At 41.0% G+C, this 21,899-nt stretch overlaps 1 protein-coding gene across 3 annotated transcripts in view; it reads left to right on the plus strand.

Annotated features, from left to right (window-relative positions):
• The window catches only part of Sema3a (semaphorin 3A), a 427,345-nt gene that overhangs the window by 377,319 nt on the left and 28,127 nt on the right, over nucleotides 1-21,899 (plus strand). For all 3 annotated transcript variants that reach the window (XM_003469818.5, XM_063237438.1, XM_063237422.1), the window contains 6 exons: nucleotides 3,141-3,283; nucleotides 5,439-5,553; nucleotides 5,643-5,712; nucleotides 9,292-9,436; nucleotides 12,713-12,932; nucleotides 15,711-15,802. In XM_003469818.5, coding sequence (XP_003469866.2) covers nucleotides 3,141-3,283; nucleotides 5,439-5,553; nucleotides 5,643-5,712; nucleotides 9,292-9,436; nucleotides 12,713-12,932; nucleotides 15,711-15,802 — 785 coding nt within the window. The remainder of the gene's footprint in view (nucleotides 1-3,140; nucleotides 3,284-5,438; nucleotides 5,554-5,642; nucleotides 5,713-9,291; nucleotides 9,437-12,712; nucleotides 12,933-15,710; nucleotides 15,803-21,899) is intronic.

Genomic DNA, 21,899 nt, shown 5'->3' on the forward strand with positions numbered 1-21,899 from the left:
CCTGGAGTGGGTGGGAGGGTTGTGTATGCTGTAAGAGAGGAAAAGAGGCTCGCTCCTCCCTCCTTTCCCTCCGGAAGCTTTTGCTAGCTTGAAGTGTTGCCCAGTGCCATGCCACCCTGCCTGGGAGTCAGCTGATTGTGGACTGAAACCTCCACAAACTGTAAGCTAAATAAGCCTTTCCTTGCTGCATTTGGGGTGCTGGGTATTTTGTCCCAGCAACAAGAATAAAGTAACCAAGACAGCCGTTCTTCCTGGGGTAAATAGATTCCCACTATTGTTTTAATTTTCATACTCTGGTGCCCAGTGGTATTGAGCATATCTTTAAGTAGTTACGCTTTATGCTTCTTCTGTGAGGTTATCTGTTTCACTTTTTCATTTTTTGATTCTGTCTTCTATCTTGGGGTCTAATTTTTTTAGTTCTTTGTATATTCTAGACTTTAGTCTGCTAAGTAATAGCTGCAAAACTATTTTTTCACTCTGTAGGTTGTCTCTTCACTCTGTCAGTACTTTCTTTTCCTGCACAAAAGCTTTTGAATTGGGCTTGATTTCATTTGATGATTCTCAGCTCTATTTGCTAAGCAACAGGAAGGATTCTGTTTAGAAAACTCTTGCCTACTTTATGCTTTTAACTTTTACTTGTTTTGTTTTTCCATAAGTTGAGTGTTTCTGTTTTAACAGTTAGTTCTTTGGTCCTTTTGCTTTTATTAGTACATGGTGAGAGGTACTGGACTAGACTGAATCTTCTGAAGGTGGCAGTCTTTATCTTAACACCATTTAGTATTAAAGAGGCTATTTTTCCTTCAAAGCATATTTTTGAAGTCTTTGTCAGAGATCAAATATTTGAATGTGTCTGGGATTGTTTGTGTATCCTTTATTTGATCCTCTGTATTCTCGTGTCAGGATTGTGCTGTTTTTACCACAGTAGCTTTGCAATCTAACTTACACTTGAGAACTGTGATGCCTCCAACTTTGCTTGTTTCCCAGGATTACTTTAGCTACCGTTAGTCTCTTCTGGTTCTGAGTGAATTTTAGGATTGTCCTCTCCAGTTCTGTGAAGAATCTGGTTTGAATTTGATTGGAATTTCATTAAATCTGTATATCAATTTTGTGACCATTTTGGTTACATTCATTCTGCCTCTCCAGGAACAGGGGATATCTTTCCATTTTCCGTATTCTGTAGGTTATAATATAATGAGATTAGTACAGGATCAAGCCGTTTTTCAAGAACATTATAACTGTAATGATATAGTGCATTTATTAACATGTTCACAAAGTTGTTTTATATGCCTTAAGTGTAAAATATCATATATGAACCATTTATCTTATATGAACAATTTAAGGTGGACAAGGTAAGTAGAACATGTAATAGCTCAATCTGGAATAACAACTATTTGAAAATTAAGCATCTAAGTTCTGGGATGGAAGACTTTTACCAAAGATCAGAAATTCAGATTTTTGCAATTTTCAAGCCTGAACTGAGTTTATATGAAGACGGGCTGAACTACACCTCAGAACTCACACTCAGAAGCACACTCAGAAACACGTCCACAGGCATATGTAGGAGCCTGACTCCATCAATGTAGTCTCGGTATATTATTTATGATGAGAATCCCCAGTATGAGTCATTAATTATTCTGCAGATCAGGCCTCATAAGACAACCATGTATATTAAACACATCTGCATAACGAACAAGTATAAATTTATATAAAAGAGCAAGTTTTGCAATAATTACTAAGGTTAAAGACATATTTCCTATGTCTTTAAAACTTCTGGTTGGTGCTAGCTGCTTCTACTTTAAAATTATTGTTCTCTTATTAAGCTTAATGATTTGTAACTTAACATATGAATAGGTACTATTTCCTATGTTGTACATGACTTACAGAGTCTGTGTCAATTCCCTGAAAAAGATTGAAACGTAGCCCTGGGAAATATACTAAGCACCTGGCCCCAGAGCAAATGGGAAAGGAGCGCATGGCAAGGTCATGTGGTAATGACAACTGTTCGCAGCTGTGATGATCAGGCAGCAATTAATCGATACTGTATGATAAGCTCGAATCAGTGTTCTGACTTCCTTTCTGGTCTCCTAACAGTGGTGCTGACCTGTGAGTGTGTGCATGCGAGTGTGTGTGTGTGTGTGTGTGTGTGTGTGTGTGTTTCATTGGTACTTTGATAAGGTAATCCTGTGGGTGAAAAGGTAGATAGATTACTGTAAGAATTTAAATATTTGCAATGTGCTAAGTGCTTTCACTGAGATAAACTCAGCTTCTTAGTAAAGATGCAGAGTAAAGGCTGGAATCCCTCGCATATTTTCATGTAGTATGTGTGAGCCCTGGCTGTATCAGCCCAGTTATTTACAAAAGCAGTTTTGAGGTGGGGCTGTGAACCTCGCAGGAACCAGTTTGGTTGTCCTTTCTGGGGAAGATTGTGCATCTTAGAGAAAGTGCGAGCTGAGAAGGTAACCAGGGTTGGAGACAGGAGTAGGTGTCAGAGGGGCCTTCTGGCCATTGGGTGGTCAGTCAGGTGGAGACAGGGACTGTGTAACTGTGTAACTGTAACTGTAACTGAGACTGTAACTCATTTCAGTGGTCAGGGCTGTGGGTGGCCCAGAGGAGCTTTGGGAGGCAACTGCAGAGGGGTGTTTACTGATAGGCTACGGGGTAGGAGAGACAGAGAAGGCTCCTGGCCGGAGCCTCCAGTGGGATATCATCCTGTTCGCCGAGAAGGCAGTATCCGGAAAGGGCTCTTCCTCCCCCTTCCCACCGAACATGCTGATTAGAAGTTTAATCAAAATTATGTCATGTCTGAAAGGAAAAACAACAATGGTGAGAGCAACAAGTAATATTTGATGGCGCTTAAAGTTTAGGACATGTTCTAGTATTTTCCATGTGTGGTTGCCCAAAGGACTGCTGATCTTCCTCCTAAGAAAATGAGTTAATTTTTTGAAGTTCTTACATGATTTGTAACATCCCTTTCTATGCAAATGCATAAAGTTCAGTTCATATATACTTGACGATTTTATTAAGGAAATAAGAATGTCTTGTAATATATCCAAAGGAGGTTAAGACAAGGTGAAATGTGCTATGGTGGATGGCATTATTAAAGTGTGTGAGTTAACATATGCACTTTGTTTGCCTCACAGATCCCAGGTTTGTCAGTGCCCACCTCATCCCAGAGAGCGACAACCCGGAGGATGACAAAGTATATTTTTTCTTCCGTGAAAATGCAATAGATGGAGAACATTCCGGAAAAGCTACTCACGCTAGAATAGGTCAGATATGCAAGGTGAGGTGAGACCAAACACGGCAGGTGCGATGTCCAGTTTCGTGTCTTTGTTTCCTACCCGTGTGCAAGTACAAGGAAAAAGAGCTCAGATGTGTTCAACCCCATGAAGATGTCTGGACAGGACTAAGTGACGGGGACACATCGCAGTTTCTTTGCAGATGCTCTTCCCAGTGAGACCCAGGCAGATGTTGTGAGGAACAGCTTTATCCCACGACCACACTCGGAGCTCAGTGTGACAGTCTGGGGATGTAAAGTGTTGCTTGGCTGTAGAGATATCAATACCTGCATTACCTGGAGGAATATTGCTTTTGATATTTTTAGATTAAACAGTTTCCTACAGCTGGTAAGCTTCCAAGGCGTATTTGCTGCTGAATTGTAAGAAAATTATCAATTTAAGTGAAAAAACCTCAACACCCATTTTAAAAGCAGCTTATGGCTTCCTTCATACAGAAATAGGTTAGAAGCTCTTTCTGAGACTTCATTTATTGTGTGCAATGATGCTGGGTTTAATATCACTGTAATGTTAGGTATACAGAATAGGAACCTTCAATAAATATTCATTGATTAGTTAGTGTCATCAGACGGAAGCATGTTCAATGATTAGAAAATTAAGAGACTAAAAATACCTGGAAACAAAGAAATAAAATGTGAATAGGTAAACCTCTTTTCTCAAGAAAAAAAAAGATGGTTTTCAATGTTTTACATAAAAGAATTAGGGTTGGGGTATGGCTCAGGGGCCCAGCACCTGCCTGGCAAGCACAAAGTCCTGAGTTTGATTCCCAGTACAAAAAACCAGAAGATTAAACATCTTTAAAATACAGAAAATCATATGAACAAAATGTAAACCAGTGTTCTGTTTTGAAGGAACCTGTGTGTTCCTTCACCATATACTATTAAATATTACTTTAAAAGACTGTAGTTGCTAATAAATAATATTCCTTTCAGTAGAATTCACTGCTACACTTAGGTTAAAATTAACTTTTATTTGCAGTGAGGAGACATTTTCAAAATATTTTCTCTGGAATGAGCTTCCTTTAGTAAAATTTGTGCAAATATTTTTTGAAGTGTTATTTACAAAGTATAAATTGCTTCAGTACTTCAAGATTTAAAGTACTTGATGCTAGTGTGTTTATGGGAGAACACATTTGGGGCGTACATTATAAGGCCTGATTTCATCATCCAGTTAATCAACAGTGTCTGATCCCCTGCTGTGTACCAGTTGCTAGCTGGGAACCCATATGCACAACTGAGGAAGATTTAAAAATACCCTGGAAGCAATGAAAGAATTATATTAAATCAGACAAACTCCAGAGCAGAAACTGCTCACTGTAGAATGATAACAGAAGAGAGAAAAGTGACGTGAATTTTATAAAATGCTTTTAAATTGGAAATAAAAAACTGTGTATGTTTGTCATGTGCAGCGTAACGTTTTGCTGTACACGTGCATCTATGTATACTAACACCTGCATACCTCACGATTCCATGTGGTGGGGACACTTAAAATTCTTCTCTGAGATTTTAGGGAATATAACCCTTTATTATTAACTATAGGCACCAGGTTGCACTTTGGATCTCTCGAACTCCTTCCTCTGTTAAAGGAATCTTGTGTCCCCTTACCAACATCATCCAAAGCCTCCCCTCCCTGCCCTGAGCCTACGGCTCAGCTCTTTAGCCTTCTTATTTAACTGAGCTCACGTGGCATTTGTCTTTCTGGGCCTGGCTTATTTTACTTCATGCTAAGTTTGCAAAAGTTATCAACTTTTTAACAAATAACAGGAATTCTTTCTCTCCCAGGCTAAAGAGTCTTCCCTTATAAATACGCGCCACTGTCTTAAATTCCACTCATCTATTGATGGACTTAAAATGCGCTTTCAGTGTTAACAGACATTTAATATGAATGAATCCTAGAGTATAGTTTGAGCAAATGATTTGACTCACAAGATAAAACAGTGGTAGTTACTTGTATCTGCTTATTTAAAATGATCATGATCATTTTGAAAAGTAGAGAATTTGGAGACTCCCATGCTTACAAATAAATTTTTTTTAAAAAATGGGAAAATGAGAAACAGTATTTGTATTCATCTCAAGACACGAGAAAAGTTGTACTTGAAATTCCTGCTTGCAAGCACCTGTCAGACCTGGCCTCTGCTTTCAGAATGACTTCGGGGGACACCGCAGCCTGGTGAACAAGTGGACCACCTTCCTCAAGGCTCGGCTGGTCTGCTCGGTGCCCGGACCCAACGGCATCGACACGCACTTTGACGAACTGCGTAAGCAGCTGCTGCTTATTTACCAACGTTTGTTCAGACTTTGGCAAGACCCTGAAAAACGCAACTTTCCCCATTTTGTTTTTGTACAGAGGATGTATTCCTGATGAACCCCAAAGACCCTAAAAACCCAGTTGTCTACGGCGTGTTTACCACCTCCAGGTAAGCAACTTTTAGCACCGTTTTGTCACAGAAATTGCTGTCTTATCTTTTTTTTTCTTTTTTTTTTTATTGAAAGAGAGAAGAAAAAAAGAAAAGAAAGGACATAAAAAAACAATGCAGTAAAAGGGTACAAATAATACAGTATTTCTAGAAAAAAATATATACAGTACGAAATCATCAGTTAATAGGTTACATATTATCTTCCCAGAAACAGTTGTCCATATCACTAAATTAAAGCATATAAAGTGGACATTCATACAGTGATATTGGAGACAGTTTCATTCAATGATCCAACAAAAGCTCAGTAATATGGTTTTCCATCCTACACACTCGAACATACCTGTGGTTATATCCCTTAGTCCACCTTCCTTTCCTCTCTTTTTTACATTAACAATTAGACTTTTAGGGTTTTATTACTCTCACGGTTCTTATTACTTTTTTGAAGAGAATTAAACCAAATGTGACTAAGCAAAACAGAGTCAGTTAGAACAGAAGGGTGACATAGCATATGATGCAAAAATAGAATAGCAGGTGATCAAAGTTGGTTACCATTGTGCCTCTTGCTATTTTTAAATTGAGTTGTCTATATAATCAGGTATAATAGAATTGATCAAAACAGTACGGAACAAAACCAATAAAATCTACACTGAGGACCTTACAGGACTTTCTTTAGGCTTTTGTTTTTTTCCAAATGGGGTTGAAATAAGATAGGACTTAAGTAGTTGCTTGTTTTATAAAATACATTTCAGCAAGGGGTGCAGGCACTGTAAACAGAATGTGAAGTGGTTGGAAAACTTTGGTTCCTGTTTTGCATACAGCATTGATTTAAACATTCAACTCAAAGATGATGAAAACAGGAGCGTGGGCAAGAGTTGATAGGGGTCTAAACGGAGAGGGAGGAATCTTCATTCAGAATACGCATGTATCTATAACTCAGAATATATGCTTATAACTCATAATTAAAACACCTGCCCGCCCGCCCAGTCCCTCTGATCAATAACTCAGTGAATGAGGTGCAAGCAAAGCCCAGACGTTCCCCACCCCGCTGAGAGGAAGGCTGACATGGGAATGTAAGGGAAACGCAGCCTGGGAGGCGGAAGCAGCCCGCCCTGCTCCTCTGCACACTCCACCCTCCCGGCTGGCTGTCCCGCAGCCCTCCGGGGCAGAAAGGCGCTCACAAATGGAGCTGCTGGGTTGCCCTTAGGAGCTTTAAAAAGCATCCATACAGCAGTCTATGTTTCCGTTCTAGGAGTCTAAAACTCTTTGAAATGAACAAATGCATGCTCTTTATAAAATCTAATCTGTCTGTCTGTCGCTGACTCTCTGTGTCTGTTTCTGTCTCTGTATTTCTCTCTCTCTCTCTCTCTCTCTCTCTCTTCCTCTCTCTCTCTCTCTCTCTCTCTCTCTCTCTCTCTCTCTGTCTTTATGGCCACCTTGTAATCTACATTTTGAAAATAACAATATAGAACAATCCATTAAAACCAAGTAACAAAAATAGCCTTAGCAGTGAGCTCACCCTGGCCAATGGCCCCGTTCTGTTGCATACAAAGGCTAACTCCATTTCTCCTTGCTGCTCTCTGTCCCTCTGCCCCTTGAGCTGTCCCCTCTGTCCTTGCCCAAGGGTCTCCTGCCCGTATGGCAGCAAAGCAGTCCCAGCTCCACGTCCATCAATCCCTTCCTGTCACCGCAGGGCTGTGGAAAGAAACCCAGGCATATTTAACAGTTACAAGGTGGGGTATCCATGGGAGTGTATAGGTAGAACAGCCAGAGGAAAAACAATTCAAAATCAAAACTCAGGGAAAGTACTATAAGTGAGTGGAACAGCCTCAAGAGAAAGATTCAACGTGGTGCCCAAGGCTGGTTTATCCTGTAAGTATCAAAGCCATTACAAATGTTCACATGCGTTTACTTCACTCAAATGAAGAAACCCAGAGTACTAAATCTGTACGTAAGCCTCGATGCCTACGTAATGTCTGCCCTGTGCTGTAAAAAGCAGAAAAACCAAACTAAAGATTTTAGGAGGGTCAAATAAAGCAAATATTAATCCATTTCTTCTGCTTTTTCATTGTTCCATTTACTGGTTCTTAATTTAAGAATGCATCAGAGTCACGTGGAAAGCAGGCTAAAAATCTGTCTCTATCTTTTAAAGAAACCCTCTTTAAGAAACATAAAATAACGAAAGCTGAGGTCATTGTGACTCACTCCTGGAGTTCCTGAGTCTCTGGGAGGAAGGACATGTCTAACGTGTCCCAGCAGAGGTCGTGGGGTCGGGGTCAGGGTCAGCACTAGGGTTGGGGACACACTGCCTGCCACCCCCTCCTGGTGAAATTTGACTCCTAGTTCAGGGAGATGATACCATCACTCCTGAGCTCTGAGACCTGTACCTTGTACTCTCTGATCGCACCAGTGAATAAGCAGGATTTGGAGTTGGGAAAGGACAGACTTCCTCAGCCCCCTGGCCAGCTGTGGTCACCCAGCAGTGTGGCTGCTCCACACGCCATCCTGAGCACTAAGTTCTGTAAGGTCTCCACGCCAAGCCATCCCTGGGAGCCATCTCAGCGGAACCACCTCGCCCTCCAGAAGCCTATGCGTACCCAGCGCGGTCCCTTCCCAGGGCTTCGCAGGGCTCGGTTTCCAGGCAGGCGGGGATTTCGTTTGGCCTCCTTTACATGTGATTTTCTATGAGGGTCTGAGCTCAAGTGTGTTCCACGTTGTAAACAGCACAATCCTTTACTATCTTTGTCCAGACACATTCCCCAGCCCCAAGCATGCACACAAAATGAAATGCAAAACTTTCACAGCTCTGTGACAGACTTCCTGTTTACCTCCATTATCTGACTTTTGTTATCAAAATAACATGAATAATTGCCACAGTTCTCCACGCTAGCTGGGATGAAATAGCTGTGCACGGAACACTGTTTGCCGTGTTGGAAAGAGGTGATTTTAAGAGCCTGCACAAACTGTTACTTCTGTGCTTTGGGAGATAAAAACAGTGCAACGTGGCACATCATTTGCCATGGACAACTCGTTTTCTGTACAAACCTTAGGTATAAAATGAGATCTTAACCGTGCTGGCTTGTGAAAAATGTTGCTTGAGGCTTAGGCAAGGTTTATATTTTTATTTCCATATGGTGTTAAAATTGAATTCTCATTTAGAAAAGGTTTTCTACATGTTTTTTCTATCAAAATTTGATGGTTTGTTTGATACAAATGTCTATATTAAATGAATGCTAAAGACGGCTTCACCATCCTTGCCTTGCCTTGTGGAGAGATGATGGTTCGTCCTCCTGTGACTTGTTAAAACACATCCCCATGAGTGATGTAATCCCAAGTATTACTGGAGCTTGCTGAGAACTGCTGTTCGGGTTTCCTTTGACTGTTTTACTTACTCCTTTTTGCAGAGCTGAGGATGCAGCTCGGGGTCTTGCACATACTAGGCCAGAGCTCCACTGCCAAGCTCCACCCCAGCCTTGTGTTCAAATTTTGCTGCTTGATTTCTGATATGTAAGAGCTCACCCTCAAACAGTCCTCCTGCCGTGACCTAAAGATAACTGGCATCTCCGTTCTCTCTGTTTCCAGTAACATCTTCAAGGGGTCAGCCGTGTGCATGTACAGCATGAGCGACGTGAGGAGAGTGTTCCTAGGCCCCTACGCACACAGGGACGGCCCCAATTACCAGTGGGTGCCCTACCAGGGCAGGGTTCCCTACCCACGACCAGGAACCGTAAGTGCTTCACTGTCCACCACAGGAATGGTTGTATTTCTGCCGAAGGTTAAAAAGAGGAGCAAAGAGTGTAGCTCCAAATGAGCTTAAGTGCAGATCATGTGCAGCAAAGTTTCTGAGACTGTAGATGGAAGTGAGATTTAGGTTGCTGTGCAGGCACAGATTGCACATGAAAAATAGGTGTGCACCATTCAGCACCCATCCCCTTGAGAAGCCAGAGCTGAACACACAGCCTCATCCCTTTTCACTCCTAGGGGGATACAGGACAAATGGCCTGGTGTGGGCCTTCACACAGGATCCAGCCAGGCTTGGTCTCTCCTCCAAGGAAGCTTCAATATTGTACTTCAGGTTGGAGAAAAAATGACAAAAAGCCAACATTGTCATCCCATAAGCCTAGCGTAAACTCCTGAATGTCACTGAAGAAGAGACAGCAGGGCCCAGATACCCTAATGCTCCTGTCTCCCCTAACGGCCAACGTCTATGCCTCCAGCAAGTCCTGGCAAAGTTAAAAAATCTCAGAGTCAAGTCAGCTCTGACACCACCTTAACATAAGGGGCAAAGCAAAAAAAAAGACATTAATATGGTATACAAAACTAGGGAAATTGGCACCAACATAACACAACAGTCATGGACTAATCAGGGACCATCAGTGTTTTCTGTAAGGGAACTTCCTGGAGAGGAGGTCAGAGGATACTGACCATGTAGTGTAGTTGTTACTCTAATTCACTTTCATTCTTGTGCATTTTGATGAATTCCAGTAAGTTGTGTTTTGATTTATTTTATTAGGTGCAAAATATGTTTAATGTAATTATTTTCACTGTATTGCTTAATTTGCTTATAATTGAGAATTTTGCATTTCATAAATATTATTTCTCGGTGGTGAATTTGTAGCGAAAGTTAAGGAGGATCTTAGAATAGTAGGTGGCTGGGAGGGGTGTGTATGTGTACAAGTCAAAGGGTTTTATGAAAGTAAGGAAGATGTTTGCTTCCGTGCTAAACCATGATAAACTGGCTTTTCTTATGCCTAGACAGCTTTCTTTTGCTGTGGCTAGTCCATCCACGGGTGTTTAGAACATAAATCCATTCCTTGTAGACCCAAATCAACAAACATAGTGACACATCTTCTAGGTGATAGATACTGTGCTGTTTTCAACCAGAAAGATGGATTTCATTTTAATCTATGCATCTGCACAGTGTATTCAGAATTAATAACAGCAATCAGGCCAACTATGGAAAATGCTGCATTGCAGCTTCTGTTCTGAGTGAAAGTTTGTGCAATGTAGATATAGATACACCTGTAAACAAATGTAGATGCAGATCTCAGTAGCTAGCTGTAAAAAAGGATCTGAGACAACAGGGTGACAAACCAGCATTCAGTCCCTGACGTGCAGCCCTCACTGGCTCTTCGTAGATGGTTGTCACAGCATGCAAAATTAGATCATCAGGCAACGTTCCCCCAGCAGTAGAGATGGGCAGGAAGAACTGCCCCCTGGCAGAGCCGGAAATGGCCCTCGCCCCTGCATAACGTTCTGCTGGATGAGCCTACAAATCTCCAAGGGGACTGACTAGGAAGCATCTCTTCATCAGGGTTATGGAAATGGCATTAAGTGACCTTTAAGCACCATGTCGGGACTGCCACACGCTTTTAAGGAAAGGCTTGAAAGTTTTATTAGATACAAAATAAAAAGCTCATAAGGCAAAGGAGTAAGATAACCTTAAGAAAATCTAAAATCCATCAATCCTTTAGCTTAATTTGGAACCACACATCCCTAAGCATTTAATATTTTTTCATTTAGTCAATGAGAGCACAGTTTAAATGTTTTGAAGATATGCTTTTATTTTCTCCCACTCTTTAAAGGAATTTGATATTTCTATAACATTGCTAAATAATTATTTATTTTAAGCATCAAGTTCTTAGAACTTTTATTATGGCACTGTCTTATTGCATGCACATATGTTTACATTTACATAGTCTCATTTCAAAGCAAACGTATTTCATTTCTCATAAATTATTACTGATTTTTCAGGATAGTCCCAAAGACAGCTGATTTCTCATTCTAAGCTTCTTGTAAGATCAGAACCATCTCTTAATTATATTTCATCACGCAAACTCTTCTATCAAGTAGCAGAAATTACTAAAATCTAATACAAAGTTCCAGATTGGAGCCACAGTACTCCATGCTTGCTGTTACATAATTAAAGACAGTGAAATGACAGTCAGTAATATTTTAATTTTTCTCATTTCTATTGTATGATCTTTATGGGAAGTGCTTTTATCCAGATGCACATTAGGCCAGGGAATAAAGTGATCCCATGCGGACTTCAACAGCCACTACCTTGCTGGTGGTCGAGACATCCATTCTGACTGGCCAGGTTCTGTGCCACGAAGATTGCTGACCCTTTGGAATAATACCTCTCCTTAGTCCTAGACTTATTTGCTTATCAAACTCATGGATGTTCCCTTTCAGGTTATGTTATAGTGAATCAATGAAGAATCATTTAGATTGCCTTTTAGCTTGGAAAGAACATTTATATTTTAATATGAAGCTATCATAAAGAAAAGTGAACATATTCAAAATTATTCTGTCCTTTGGGGCCAGGGATTTAGCTCAGTGGCATAAGCGCCTGCCTGGCCAGCATGAGGTCATGAGTTCGATCCCCATTACCAAAAAAGGAAAAAGAAAAACTTCTTCTGTCCCTAATCTATGATTGCTTGCATTGGGTAGTAGTGTGTTCCACTCACTGAGTCAGATCTCTGTCACATGGAGCACCCTGTAAAGTGTCAGGCTTCTGTACAACAAACATGTCCAAGCTGTGTCCAGTGCTTAATAAGAAATGGTTACGTAATGAAATCCCTCTGAGAAAAACAACTAGAAAACATGCTACTGAAGATACTCAGTAATTTAATTAGAGAATCACTAATGTTTAATGATTAAACATTGTTTAATCTATCAGTTTAAAACGTCACTTTAAACATAAGGCAGAGCTGAGTGTGGTGGCACATGCCTATAATCCTAGTCCTCAGGAGGCTGAGGCAGGAGGATCATTGTGATTTCAAGGTCAGCTTGGGATACAAAGCGAGTTCAAGACCAGCCTGAGCTGCATGGTGAGACCCTGTCTCAAAAAGACAATAAATACATAAATAAACAAATCAGCACGCAGGCACAGGGCAGGTGCAGCTATCCAGATGCAGAGCTGCACATTGCTGTGTAACTTACAATCCTGTTTGTTAGGCCTTCGTTAAAAGGCACTCTGCTCGCTCTCCTGACCTCACAGTGTCCCAGTAAGACGTTTGGCGGGTTCGACTCCACCAAGGACCTTCCTGATGATGTCATAACCTTTGCAAGAAGCCACCCGGTCATGTACAACCCGGTGTTCCCCGTAAACAACCGCCCAATAATGATCAAGACAGACGTGAATTACCAGTTCACGCAAATCGTTGTGGACCGAGTAGATGCAGAAGATGGCCAGTACGACGTCATGTTTATCGGAACAGGTACGTGTTTTCAATTTAAGCTGCACATTTTCATTAAGAACACTGCCACATTGGTTCAGTGGTTCACACTGGTTAAGAACCAGTCAGGTTTATAGCCACTTTCCAAATATAGCTCACCTCTAGGAAATTACTAAAGAAAAACCTGAACAAAACGTGCTGTCTCTTTAGACAAATTGAGGTATATTATTTTGCAGTAAAATTTTTCCCTTTCAATGAAAAACTGATAAATATAATCCAGTAAGACTATAATCATATAAGCAATCAGTGTTAATAACTGAGTCATAACTGGGTTTGGGCAATGGATTTTCAGAAAGATATCACTCAAGCTGTGTTTGAAATTCACAGGACATTCAATAGTGTTTTCAGAATATATTAACATGAAATTATCTGAGCTTTAAATTATAACATGATGAAAAGATTTTGACGAATAAGTGATACCATCAAAATTCATTCATTGCTTCTGATCTATATTAAGGGAAAAAAGATATCAGAAAAATGACAAACTGGTTTAACAAATCATCAGATACATTTCCATAGCAATTTCAAAAGATCTTTTTACTAATTTCATTATTAGAACACATTTTTGAAGGTATATTTTCAGAATTAATTCCCTCACCATGGTTATTATGACATGTTATTTTATTTCCCCCCACTCATTTGAGTGGTAATGGCGTTTGTGAAGAAAGGACTTGTTACAAATCTGAAACTTGCTACTTAGGGTCAGATTCCAAGGTAATAAATTCCCAGTCTCCATTAACATTGTTAACTGACATAAATCACTGGCCAACACAGTGAGTGCTCCACCGAAACCTTGTGTAATAACATTTATTTTCCCTTGGTGAGAAGCACAAAAAAATTACATTAACTTCAGGCAGACGGCAAGCGGGCAGTACGTGAAGGGCTTAAGTTCTTACAGTGAGGCTGTGGAACGCTTTGGCTCTCATGTGCAGTGGTGCTGGGGTCTGCACAATACCTTGACATTCGATTTTTATGGGTGAGAAGTTTACTCTATCAAATGAAAGACTCCCGGTGAAGCTCGGGGTCCCCCAGACATCAGTGAACAGCAAGCACCAACTTCAGGTTATGAGTGTCTTTAGAAAATACAAAGCTGTACGAGTTCCCCCGGAGATGCGAGTGTGTGTCTCAGTGTCGGGCGGTTGTTGGACTCTGCAGGGCGAGCTCCGCTTTTCAGCAACGCCGCTCTGGCCTTTGTCTTCACCTCTGCCTTCCACCTTTTGAGAAGCAGCTCACTCGCTCTTAGAGCAGCAAAGCTTGCTTCCGGGTATTTGAGCAAAGAAACCCAATCATGAGCCTTTAATCCCTCTCGGACACAAATCGTCCTCCAAGGCACCAGTTTCGTGAGAATGCCGAAAGTCTGGTGACGTCCCTGGCTCTAGGTCAGTACAGACCAGGGTCATCTGTCAGCAGGGTAAATTGATTACAGTAATTTTATCTTTTAACTAAGTTGCCCATCGTAGTGTATTGATCCTAGTTGAGTAATCTGATTCAATTTGTGTGAAATTGTTTGAAATACTACTCTGTAAAACTTGATCTAGAACACAGATAAAGCTGTATTTGGGGACTGGAGACCCGATGAAAGGCCCTGGGTAGTTTAACCTAATTTCCCTTTAATCTTCAGTGTTATGAGCAGTCTGGGGTTCTGTAAACATAGAAGGATCCTCTTAAAAGAGGGCTTTGCTCTAACTTTACAGGGATGAACTAGCAGCCTTCTCCAGGGTGCGCAGCACGGCGTGTGGCTCCTTTGGAAATAGTTACATCAGCACACTGACTACTTTGCTGGTGTAACTGGCTCCTCACTGGCAAGGTTTTCCTCATGAATAGCCCATTAAAAATCGGTCAAAATGAACTACTTGGAGGTGGAAAGAACTGGTGGAGTTGGGTCAGAACAGGAATGCGGAAGGGTAAAAATGTTCAACCTGAGGAGACCTCTCCATACCTGAAATATTAGTGGATTAATATCCTAACCCAACCTCAGGAAAACCAACAGCTCCTGAAAATGAGGAAAAAAATCAAAATCTCAACAAAATGTATTCACCTCGTTTACAGTTTGCGCTTCTGAGTTTTAAATTTCTTCCATGCTTTATGATTAATGACCTGAAGTGTGCATCACTGAGAAACTACTGTACTAGGTGGCCCTCCGTGCTTGTTTTGTGGACTTGCAGTGCTGTCCTTTGTAGCTTCCTGTGCTGGGGTCTTGGGTGACAGCAGCAGCTGGACTCTGAGGGCTGACTGCCTCTGCCCAGGGCTGACCACCTTCTGCCTGGCCATGGTCTTTGCATCTCCTGCCCAGGCTCCCATTCCAGCAACAGTGGAGAAATCCCCATGTCAGTTTAGCGTTACTCCTAGTTGTTGGGTTTGCTTTTCTTTTCCTGAGACACTTGATGGTTAGTGGGATTTTTAAAGATACATATAGCATCATCCAACCTAGCCGATTTCTGTAGTGGTTACTGTGTTTCTTAAATTATAGAGTTTTAGTTAAAACCCTCATCAAAGTCTATTTCTAAGTTTTCATTTTTTGTATTCCACGGCAATCATTACCTAGTTTGTAAGTTGCAAGATATGCATTTGAATGTGTATGGTTTACTAGTACTTAGGCAAAAAGCAAAACAAAACAAACAAACAAACAAACAAAAAAAAACAGTGACTAGAAAGAAGCTTAAGGACACAGTGCGCTTTCTGAGCAAACCCCCGTCCCCCACCCACCCGGACCGGTCAGATCTGCTGTAACCCGGTCTCCTCCCATTCTTTCTCCCAAAGACGCTGGGACTGTGCTCAAGGTCGTCTCTATCCCCAAGGAGACCTGGCATGACTTAGAAGAAGTCCTCCTGGAAGAGATGACAGTTTTTCGGGTGAGTGCTGCTTCATTTCAAGTGTCAACAGGTTTGGTCGCGGCTGTCCCTGGGGAGCCGCCTGCCCTGGTAGGGACACACAGTCTGGCGTGGCCTGCTAATTAGCTTGTCAGTGCAAAAGTCAGACGCCAGTCAAAATAAACCTTGGAACTTTCAGTGCCAGTTAAATCTAAGGAGGGAAGGAAATCTATGCCTGGCTCGCATTTTGTTTTCTCAATGATAAAATATATGATTTACATTTTATATTATTTACATAAGTCACCTCTGGGAACAAGCTCCTCCCCCCATCGTCCCTTCTCTGTGCTGTCCACTGCTGGGCAAGTGTGCGGCGTCCACACAGCGGTGAAGGGTCCCACACTCAGCGTGGCAGAGTGTGAAGGTGGTTCAAACACCGTTTAGGGTATTCATGAATGTTTGTTGCATTTTCTTAAGGAAATCATTTGTTAGCAACAGCTGAGCTTTTGTATTTCCAGGAGCAACTTTGTTAGAGATTCCTGGTCTGCAGGCTGAGGAAGCATCAGCTGCACGTCCTCTCCCCCTGGGTCACCGATGGGCAGCAGGGGTTTGGCCATGTCAGTGGCCAACAGGGGTGCATGAGGGGAGTGGGTGAAAGGAGAGCGGAGACTGCTGCGTGGCCCCAGGCGATGTGTCCTGCTCCCGTGGGAAGCCCACTGAGGGAGCAGTTTGAGCTGAAGCCTGTTCTGACGTGATTTATTGATCAGACGTGACTGGGAAGCAGATTCCGATACAAGGCCTATTTAAATATTTTGATAAGAGAATGGTGTAAACACATTTTCAGACGTTTGAGAAATGGAAAAAACAGGTGGACAGAAAGCTGGGAAATATTGGCTGCAGTCTCACAACCCCAAATGACCTCATTTAGCCTCTGGTGGCTCGGAGGGCTGCATTAAAATGTTTGGTTGATTTGATGCTTAACGGCGAACAGAGTCAGCCCAGGACTCCTCCTAGCCCTGCATTCCTGTGCCAGCTCATGCCACCACAACACCTGCTTGCTAACTAAAGTACAATTTCCAGTAGACATGTCCACTAATCTGTGAGTTCAGTTTTCAAAATAACAAAAGCATCATAATTCTGATGTTAAAGTCAAATGCTTTGGCCTTTTGTTAATACTGGAAATAGAGGGCTGGTTAATCTTTGTCACTTATTATGACCCGTAAGCTACCTCAGTGAACAAAGGCCTGGGTACTTTAGCCTACCAGTTTTAAAAATGCAATAACCCAAATGAACTGTTACCTACTGTAGAATTCACTGAGAACTAGCAAACAAATTATGGGCATTGAGGGGTGGATTTATAAATCGCTACCTTACGCTCTTTGTCAAATCTTCAAAGCCTAGAATACATTTTCAGCCACATTCTTTAAATGAATGAGTGAAATAATATTAAACCAAAAATGAAATATGAGAAATGAAAGTGTTTAAAAACCTTCCTCACCGAGACTGTGCTTACAGTGAGGAAAGGAAGGTGGAGCAGACATAGCAGCATGTTATCTGTTGATCTGGCCCCACCCTATTTCCTAATAGGAATGTTAATCAAATACATACAGAGAGACAGAGAGAGAGAGAGAGACAGAGAGAGAGAGAGACAGAGAGAGAGACAGAGAGAGACAGAGAGAGAGACAGAGAGAGAGACAGAGAGAGAGACAGAGAGAGAGAGAGACATTCACATTTCCCCCATGGTTGCAAACAACTCACAGGAGACACTAAAATAGGCTACCTCAGGAATGTGTTATTTCCTGACTCTGCTTGTGTTGGTCCTGGTTCTTTTGCATAATTCCCTCCAGTTGTCATGCATTCTTAAAATAGGGTTCGTTTATTAATTTATCAGCAAAGAAATATGCACCCATGTCTCCTACAGTCCTGGTCCCGTTCCAAGTTCTGGTGGCACAGAAATGAGCACTGTACACGTGGCCTGAACCGGTGAGGGATGCGAGGCTCTTATCTGTTGTAGCTCATAGTTTCAAGAACTTTGTTGTATTTTCGTACAATTAATTGTTTCGAATTTTCTGAAGTCACATCATGACCTTCAATTAGATGTTTTCCTCTATCCTTTAATTCCTTTCTTTTACGAATTTTTTCTGGGATATTAATAAAGTTTCTATTTCAAACAATTTTAATTTAAGCTAGACTGTTAAAATGATCTATAATAAAATCATGAGACATTGGGAGCCCATCATTTTGCAAGGTATTTAATATTTATTATTCTTTCTTAATCTTCCATGTACTTTAACAAGTACACAGCCCACTGATAGCTGTGATGACTGTTAGATGACACTTGTGTGACATTGAAGTTATCCTCTAAACAATTCTCATTCTGTAACAATTACCTGTAAACAACACTGTGCTGGTATGAAATGATTGTTTAGCAGCCTGCAACTTTATAAAACCAAGTTTTCTGCAAGCGGGAACACATCTCCTTCTACTGAAACTCTCTACGCTTAGCTCCATATCCTTTGCTAGGCACATTGTGGGCTTTATTTCTTTGTCACTCAAATAGACAAAACATATTTGGGCAGAGTTTAGAGAAATATTTACTTTCGACATTCTCTTCTATCAGGCAGAGTTCATACATATATTATGGTCTAGCAATTGGAATATTTCACTGTCAAACTTTGTTTAATTTTTGCAGTAGAGAAAAAAAAAACACAACACATTAAAGTGATAGTCAAATACAGTGAGATGGCAGAAAGAACAGAGAAATGTCTCAGCGTCTGTTTCAGTTAGGCCCGTGCCATTCCGTGTAGAGTAAAAATAAAATCAGAATCAGCAAAGGGTCAGCCTGAGCACTGTCACAGCTGGACAAGGTAAATAGACAAGGTAGAGACCCAGGGTCATTTTGTGCCTGATATTCTTGGGTTTAAACACACACGCACGCGCACACACACACACACACACACACACACGTGCACATTTAAACTAGCCATTCAGAAAATTTCTACACATGATTGTCTCCAAAAGCTCCATCCCTGCCAGGCTGCATAGCCCAACCTTATATAAGTTCCTGGGTGAAATCCAGTGCCACCGTGCCCATGCCATCTTGAGACTGGTTTTGAGAAAACATGCCAGTTAATCACAGAATGCTCCATCAAATTTCAGCTACATGCAAATTGTCATGCTAGATGATGGGAAAGCCTAATTAGTCTCACAAGAAAAATATTTATTGGTAATAAAAAAAATGTCCATTACACATCTTGGTCCTTGTTTATACTTTCAGCTTCTGATACCAGAGAAACAATGCAGTGTTTACACATATATGTCCTGTTTGCTTCACTTCAGAGTATGGTCTCAGGGTGTGTCCATTTAGTTAGACATGTCTCAAGTTTATCCTTCTTTATGGTTGACTATTATTCCATTGTTTAAAAAAAACACATCTTCTTTATCCATTCATTGGTTGATGGGCGCTGGGGTTGTTTCTAAGATTTAGCTATTATAAACTATGGGTGTGCATATATCATTGTGGTTTGACGTTTTGAATTCTTTTGGGAAGATACCAAGAAGAACTTCTAGTCCTAGCTTTTTGAGAAATCCCCACACTGACTTCCATAGTGGTTGCACAGTCTACACTCCCATAACAGTAGAGAAGGACTCCTTTTCCTAGATAATCCTGCCAGCATTATTTGTTACTGAATGTTTTTTGGTGATGGCAGCCATTCTTTCTGGAGTGAGATGGAATCTCATTGTGGTTTTAATTTGCATGTCTCAAATGACCAGTGATGCTCCACAGTTTTTCATATATTTATTTGCAATTTGTACTTCCTCATCTGGGAGGTGTCTGTTCATTGTAGGTGCCCACTTTATAACTGAATCTTTAAAGTTTGGGGTGTAATTTTTTTTTAGTTTTTTACATATTCTAATTTTTTGGCAAATTTTTTCCCACTCTATGGACTATCTCTTTATTTTGTTGGTTATTTCTTTTGCTGTAAAAATGCTTTTTAATGAGTTGAGATTCCACTCGTTGATTCTTTGTAATATTTCCTGAGTGATAAGGGTTTTGTTCATAAAGATGTTTTCTACATTTATGTCTTCAAGTGTTCTACCTATTGTGGAACACAAATAAAATGTCCAAAGGAGAAAGGGAATTAGTGGTAGAGGAGGGGAAAAGGAAGGAAGGGAAAAAAGAAAAGAAATTAAAAATGGAAACAAAGCTTTTGTAAATGAAGGAAGACAAGGGTAGAAGGGAGAGACGGGGAGTTCGGAAAAAAAGGAAAATAAAGATGCATCATGTACAGGTACAACTTCCTTACGATGAATGTGATCATTATATCTTAAAAAACAGTGAAGTTAATTAATTTAAAATTTCTCATTATACAGTAAAGTTGTTATTAATGGGTGATAAGAGGCAAAATAAAATTGACCCTGGACAGGACTCACTAAATGACTAATTTGCCATTAAATATTCAGAATACCATTAAAGCGTTTAAGGCACTGCCTGATTCTAAATGAGATTTGCAGTCATAAATGTGAACCTCCATCCCGTTTACGGTGAGGTTTGAAGAAGCTGGTGAAAGTCCACGGAGCCCGGCGTCCTCTGGGATCGACGACTGAGATTCCAACACCTCCTCACGGCTCTCTTGGAATCGGGCTTGCTAGTGAATGTCCACTGGTCATTCGCATGAAAATCTGGTGTACAGTGCTTGAAATCTCCTTGTCTGGATACTGTTTTTCAAATATTTAGAAGATGCAGGAGGCAGACATACACTGTCCTGGCCCAGGCGGGTTCTGGTTCTGAGACAAAACCACCCCACTCCGCTCCACATGGACTCCAGGACCAAGACCCTTATTTGTAGTCCTGTTGGCCGTGAAGACAGAGGACCACAGGGCACTCACGTCAGTGATGCATGCATCTCAAGCCCAGTTTAGGCAGTATCCCATGAGCAGCAGTGCAAACAAGTGACAGTTTGATTTCTGTTCGGATGTGAAGCACAGGTGATGCTTCCAAAACCTCGCCCGTGCTGGCGCCCTCAAGGAGCGCCCGCCTGCCTGCCCGCATCCTGAGAGCCTCGGCAGAGTCTCCTGGGAGCAGCAGACCGAGCAGCTCTGCAAGTGCAAAAGCAAAAGTTTAATAAGGCCCGGATTAAAATATCCGGCAAAGCACATTAAATTAGAGTCATTGAAGATCTTGAAAGGATGCTGTTTTTAATTTCATTTTACATGAACACCAATTGAATTTGCAATTGAAACCAGTTTCATAAAAATGCTGATGAAGCTACATCTGTTTTAAATGGAAGTCATATTCCCCACCAGCAATTTCTCTGAAGAAAATCTAGCTTATTTAGGAGGATGGCACCTTAACGTTGCCTATTAAAATTCAACTGCAGACAATACATGGCCGTACTCTTCCGAAGTGGAATTAATTTTATGGTCTAAATAATAAATAAATTTGTATTAAAGAGATTCCAGGACTTTAAGAATTTTGCAATCTTAATGTGACGCCACAGAGCCGGATGCATGTTAGGAGTTTTTTCATGTTTTATAATTTGTGTATGGAATACTTTTATTTGCATTTGCCTTATCCATATTTTTGAGTTGGCAAGGAACATAAAATAAATGAATATTGATCAGTTTCATTTCTAAAAAGAACTTAGACACAGCTAATTTTCACTTAAATTACACAAGCTAATAGATTTGCTCTCAGAAGTGTTTTCCTTGCACCTTGACTGAAATGGCATGAAAACCTGCATGAAGTGAGCTGCTTCTGTAAGCCTGGAGCTGTTTTTCACGTGGCCTTTTTGCAATGGAAGAAATTACCGGAGTTTCCAAAGGTCTAAGTGTTTCTTTGGTGAATTTACCGCAGTATTGTACAAGCTTATTTTCAGCTTTGTCTTTCAAAGCTGAGTATCTGTGATTAATCATCCCCTTTGCTTTTCTGATTCAATGCTACTAAATGCTAAAGACCGTACATATCCCAGCAAAGACAACATTTGGTGACATTACTTTCATGGTAGTTGCCTTTATGATGGGTAATACCTATGCGAAGTTGTTTATTTAATAATTAGCATCAGTCGTTTAGACTGGAAGACTGGGAAGCTCCTGAAGGTCTCTATCTTGTTGCACTAACTGGTACCCATTCTACATCATT

The sequence above is a fragment of the Cavia porcellus genome, unplaced genomic scaffold (genome assembly GCF_034190915.1).
Source record: "Cavia porcellus strain 051 isolate PalLab524CR breed Dunkin Hartley unplaced genomic scaffold, mCavPor4.1 scaffold_2, whole genome shotgun sequence".
Lineage (NCBI taxonomy): Eukaryota > Metazoa > Chordata > Mammalia > Rodentia > Caviidae > Cavia > Cavia porcellus.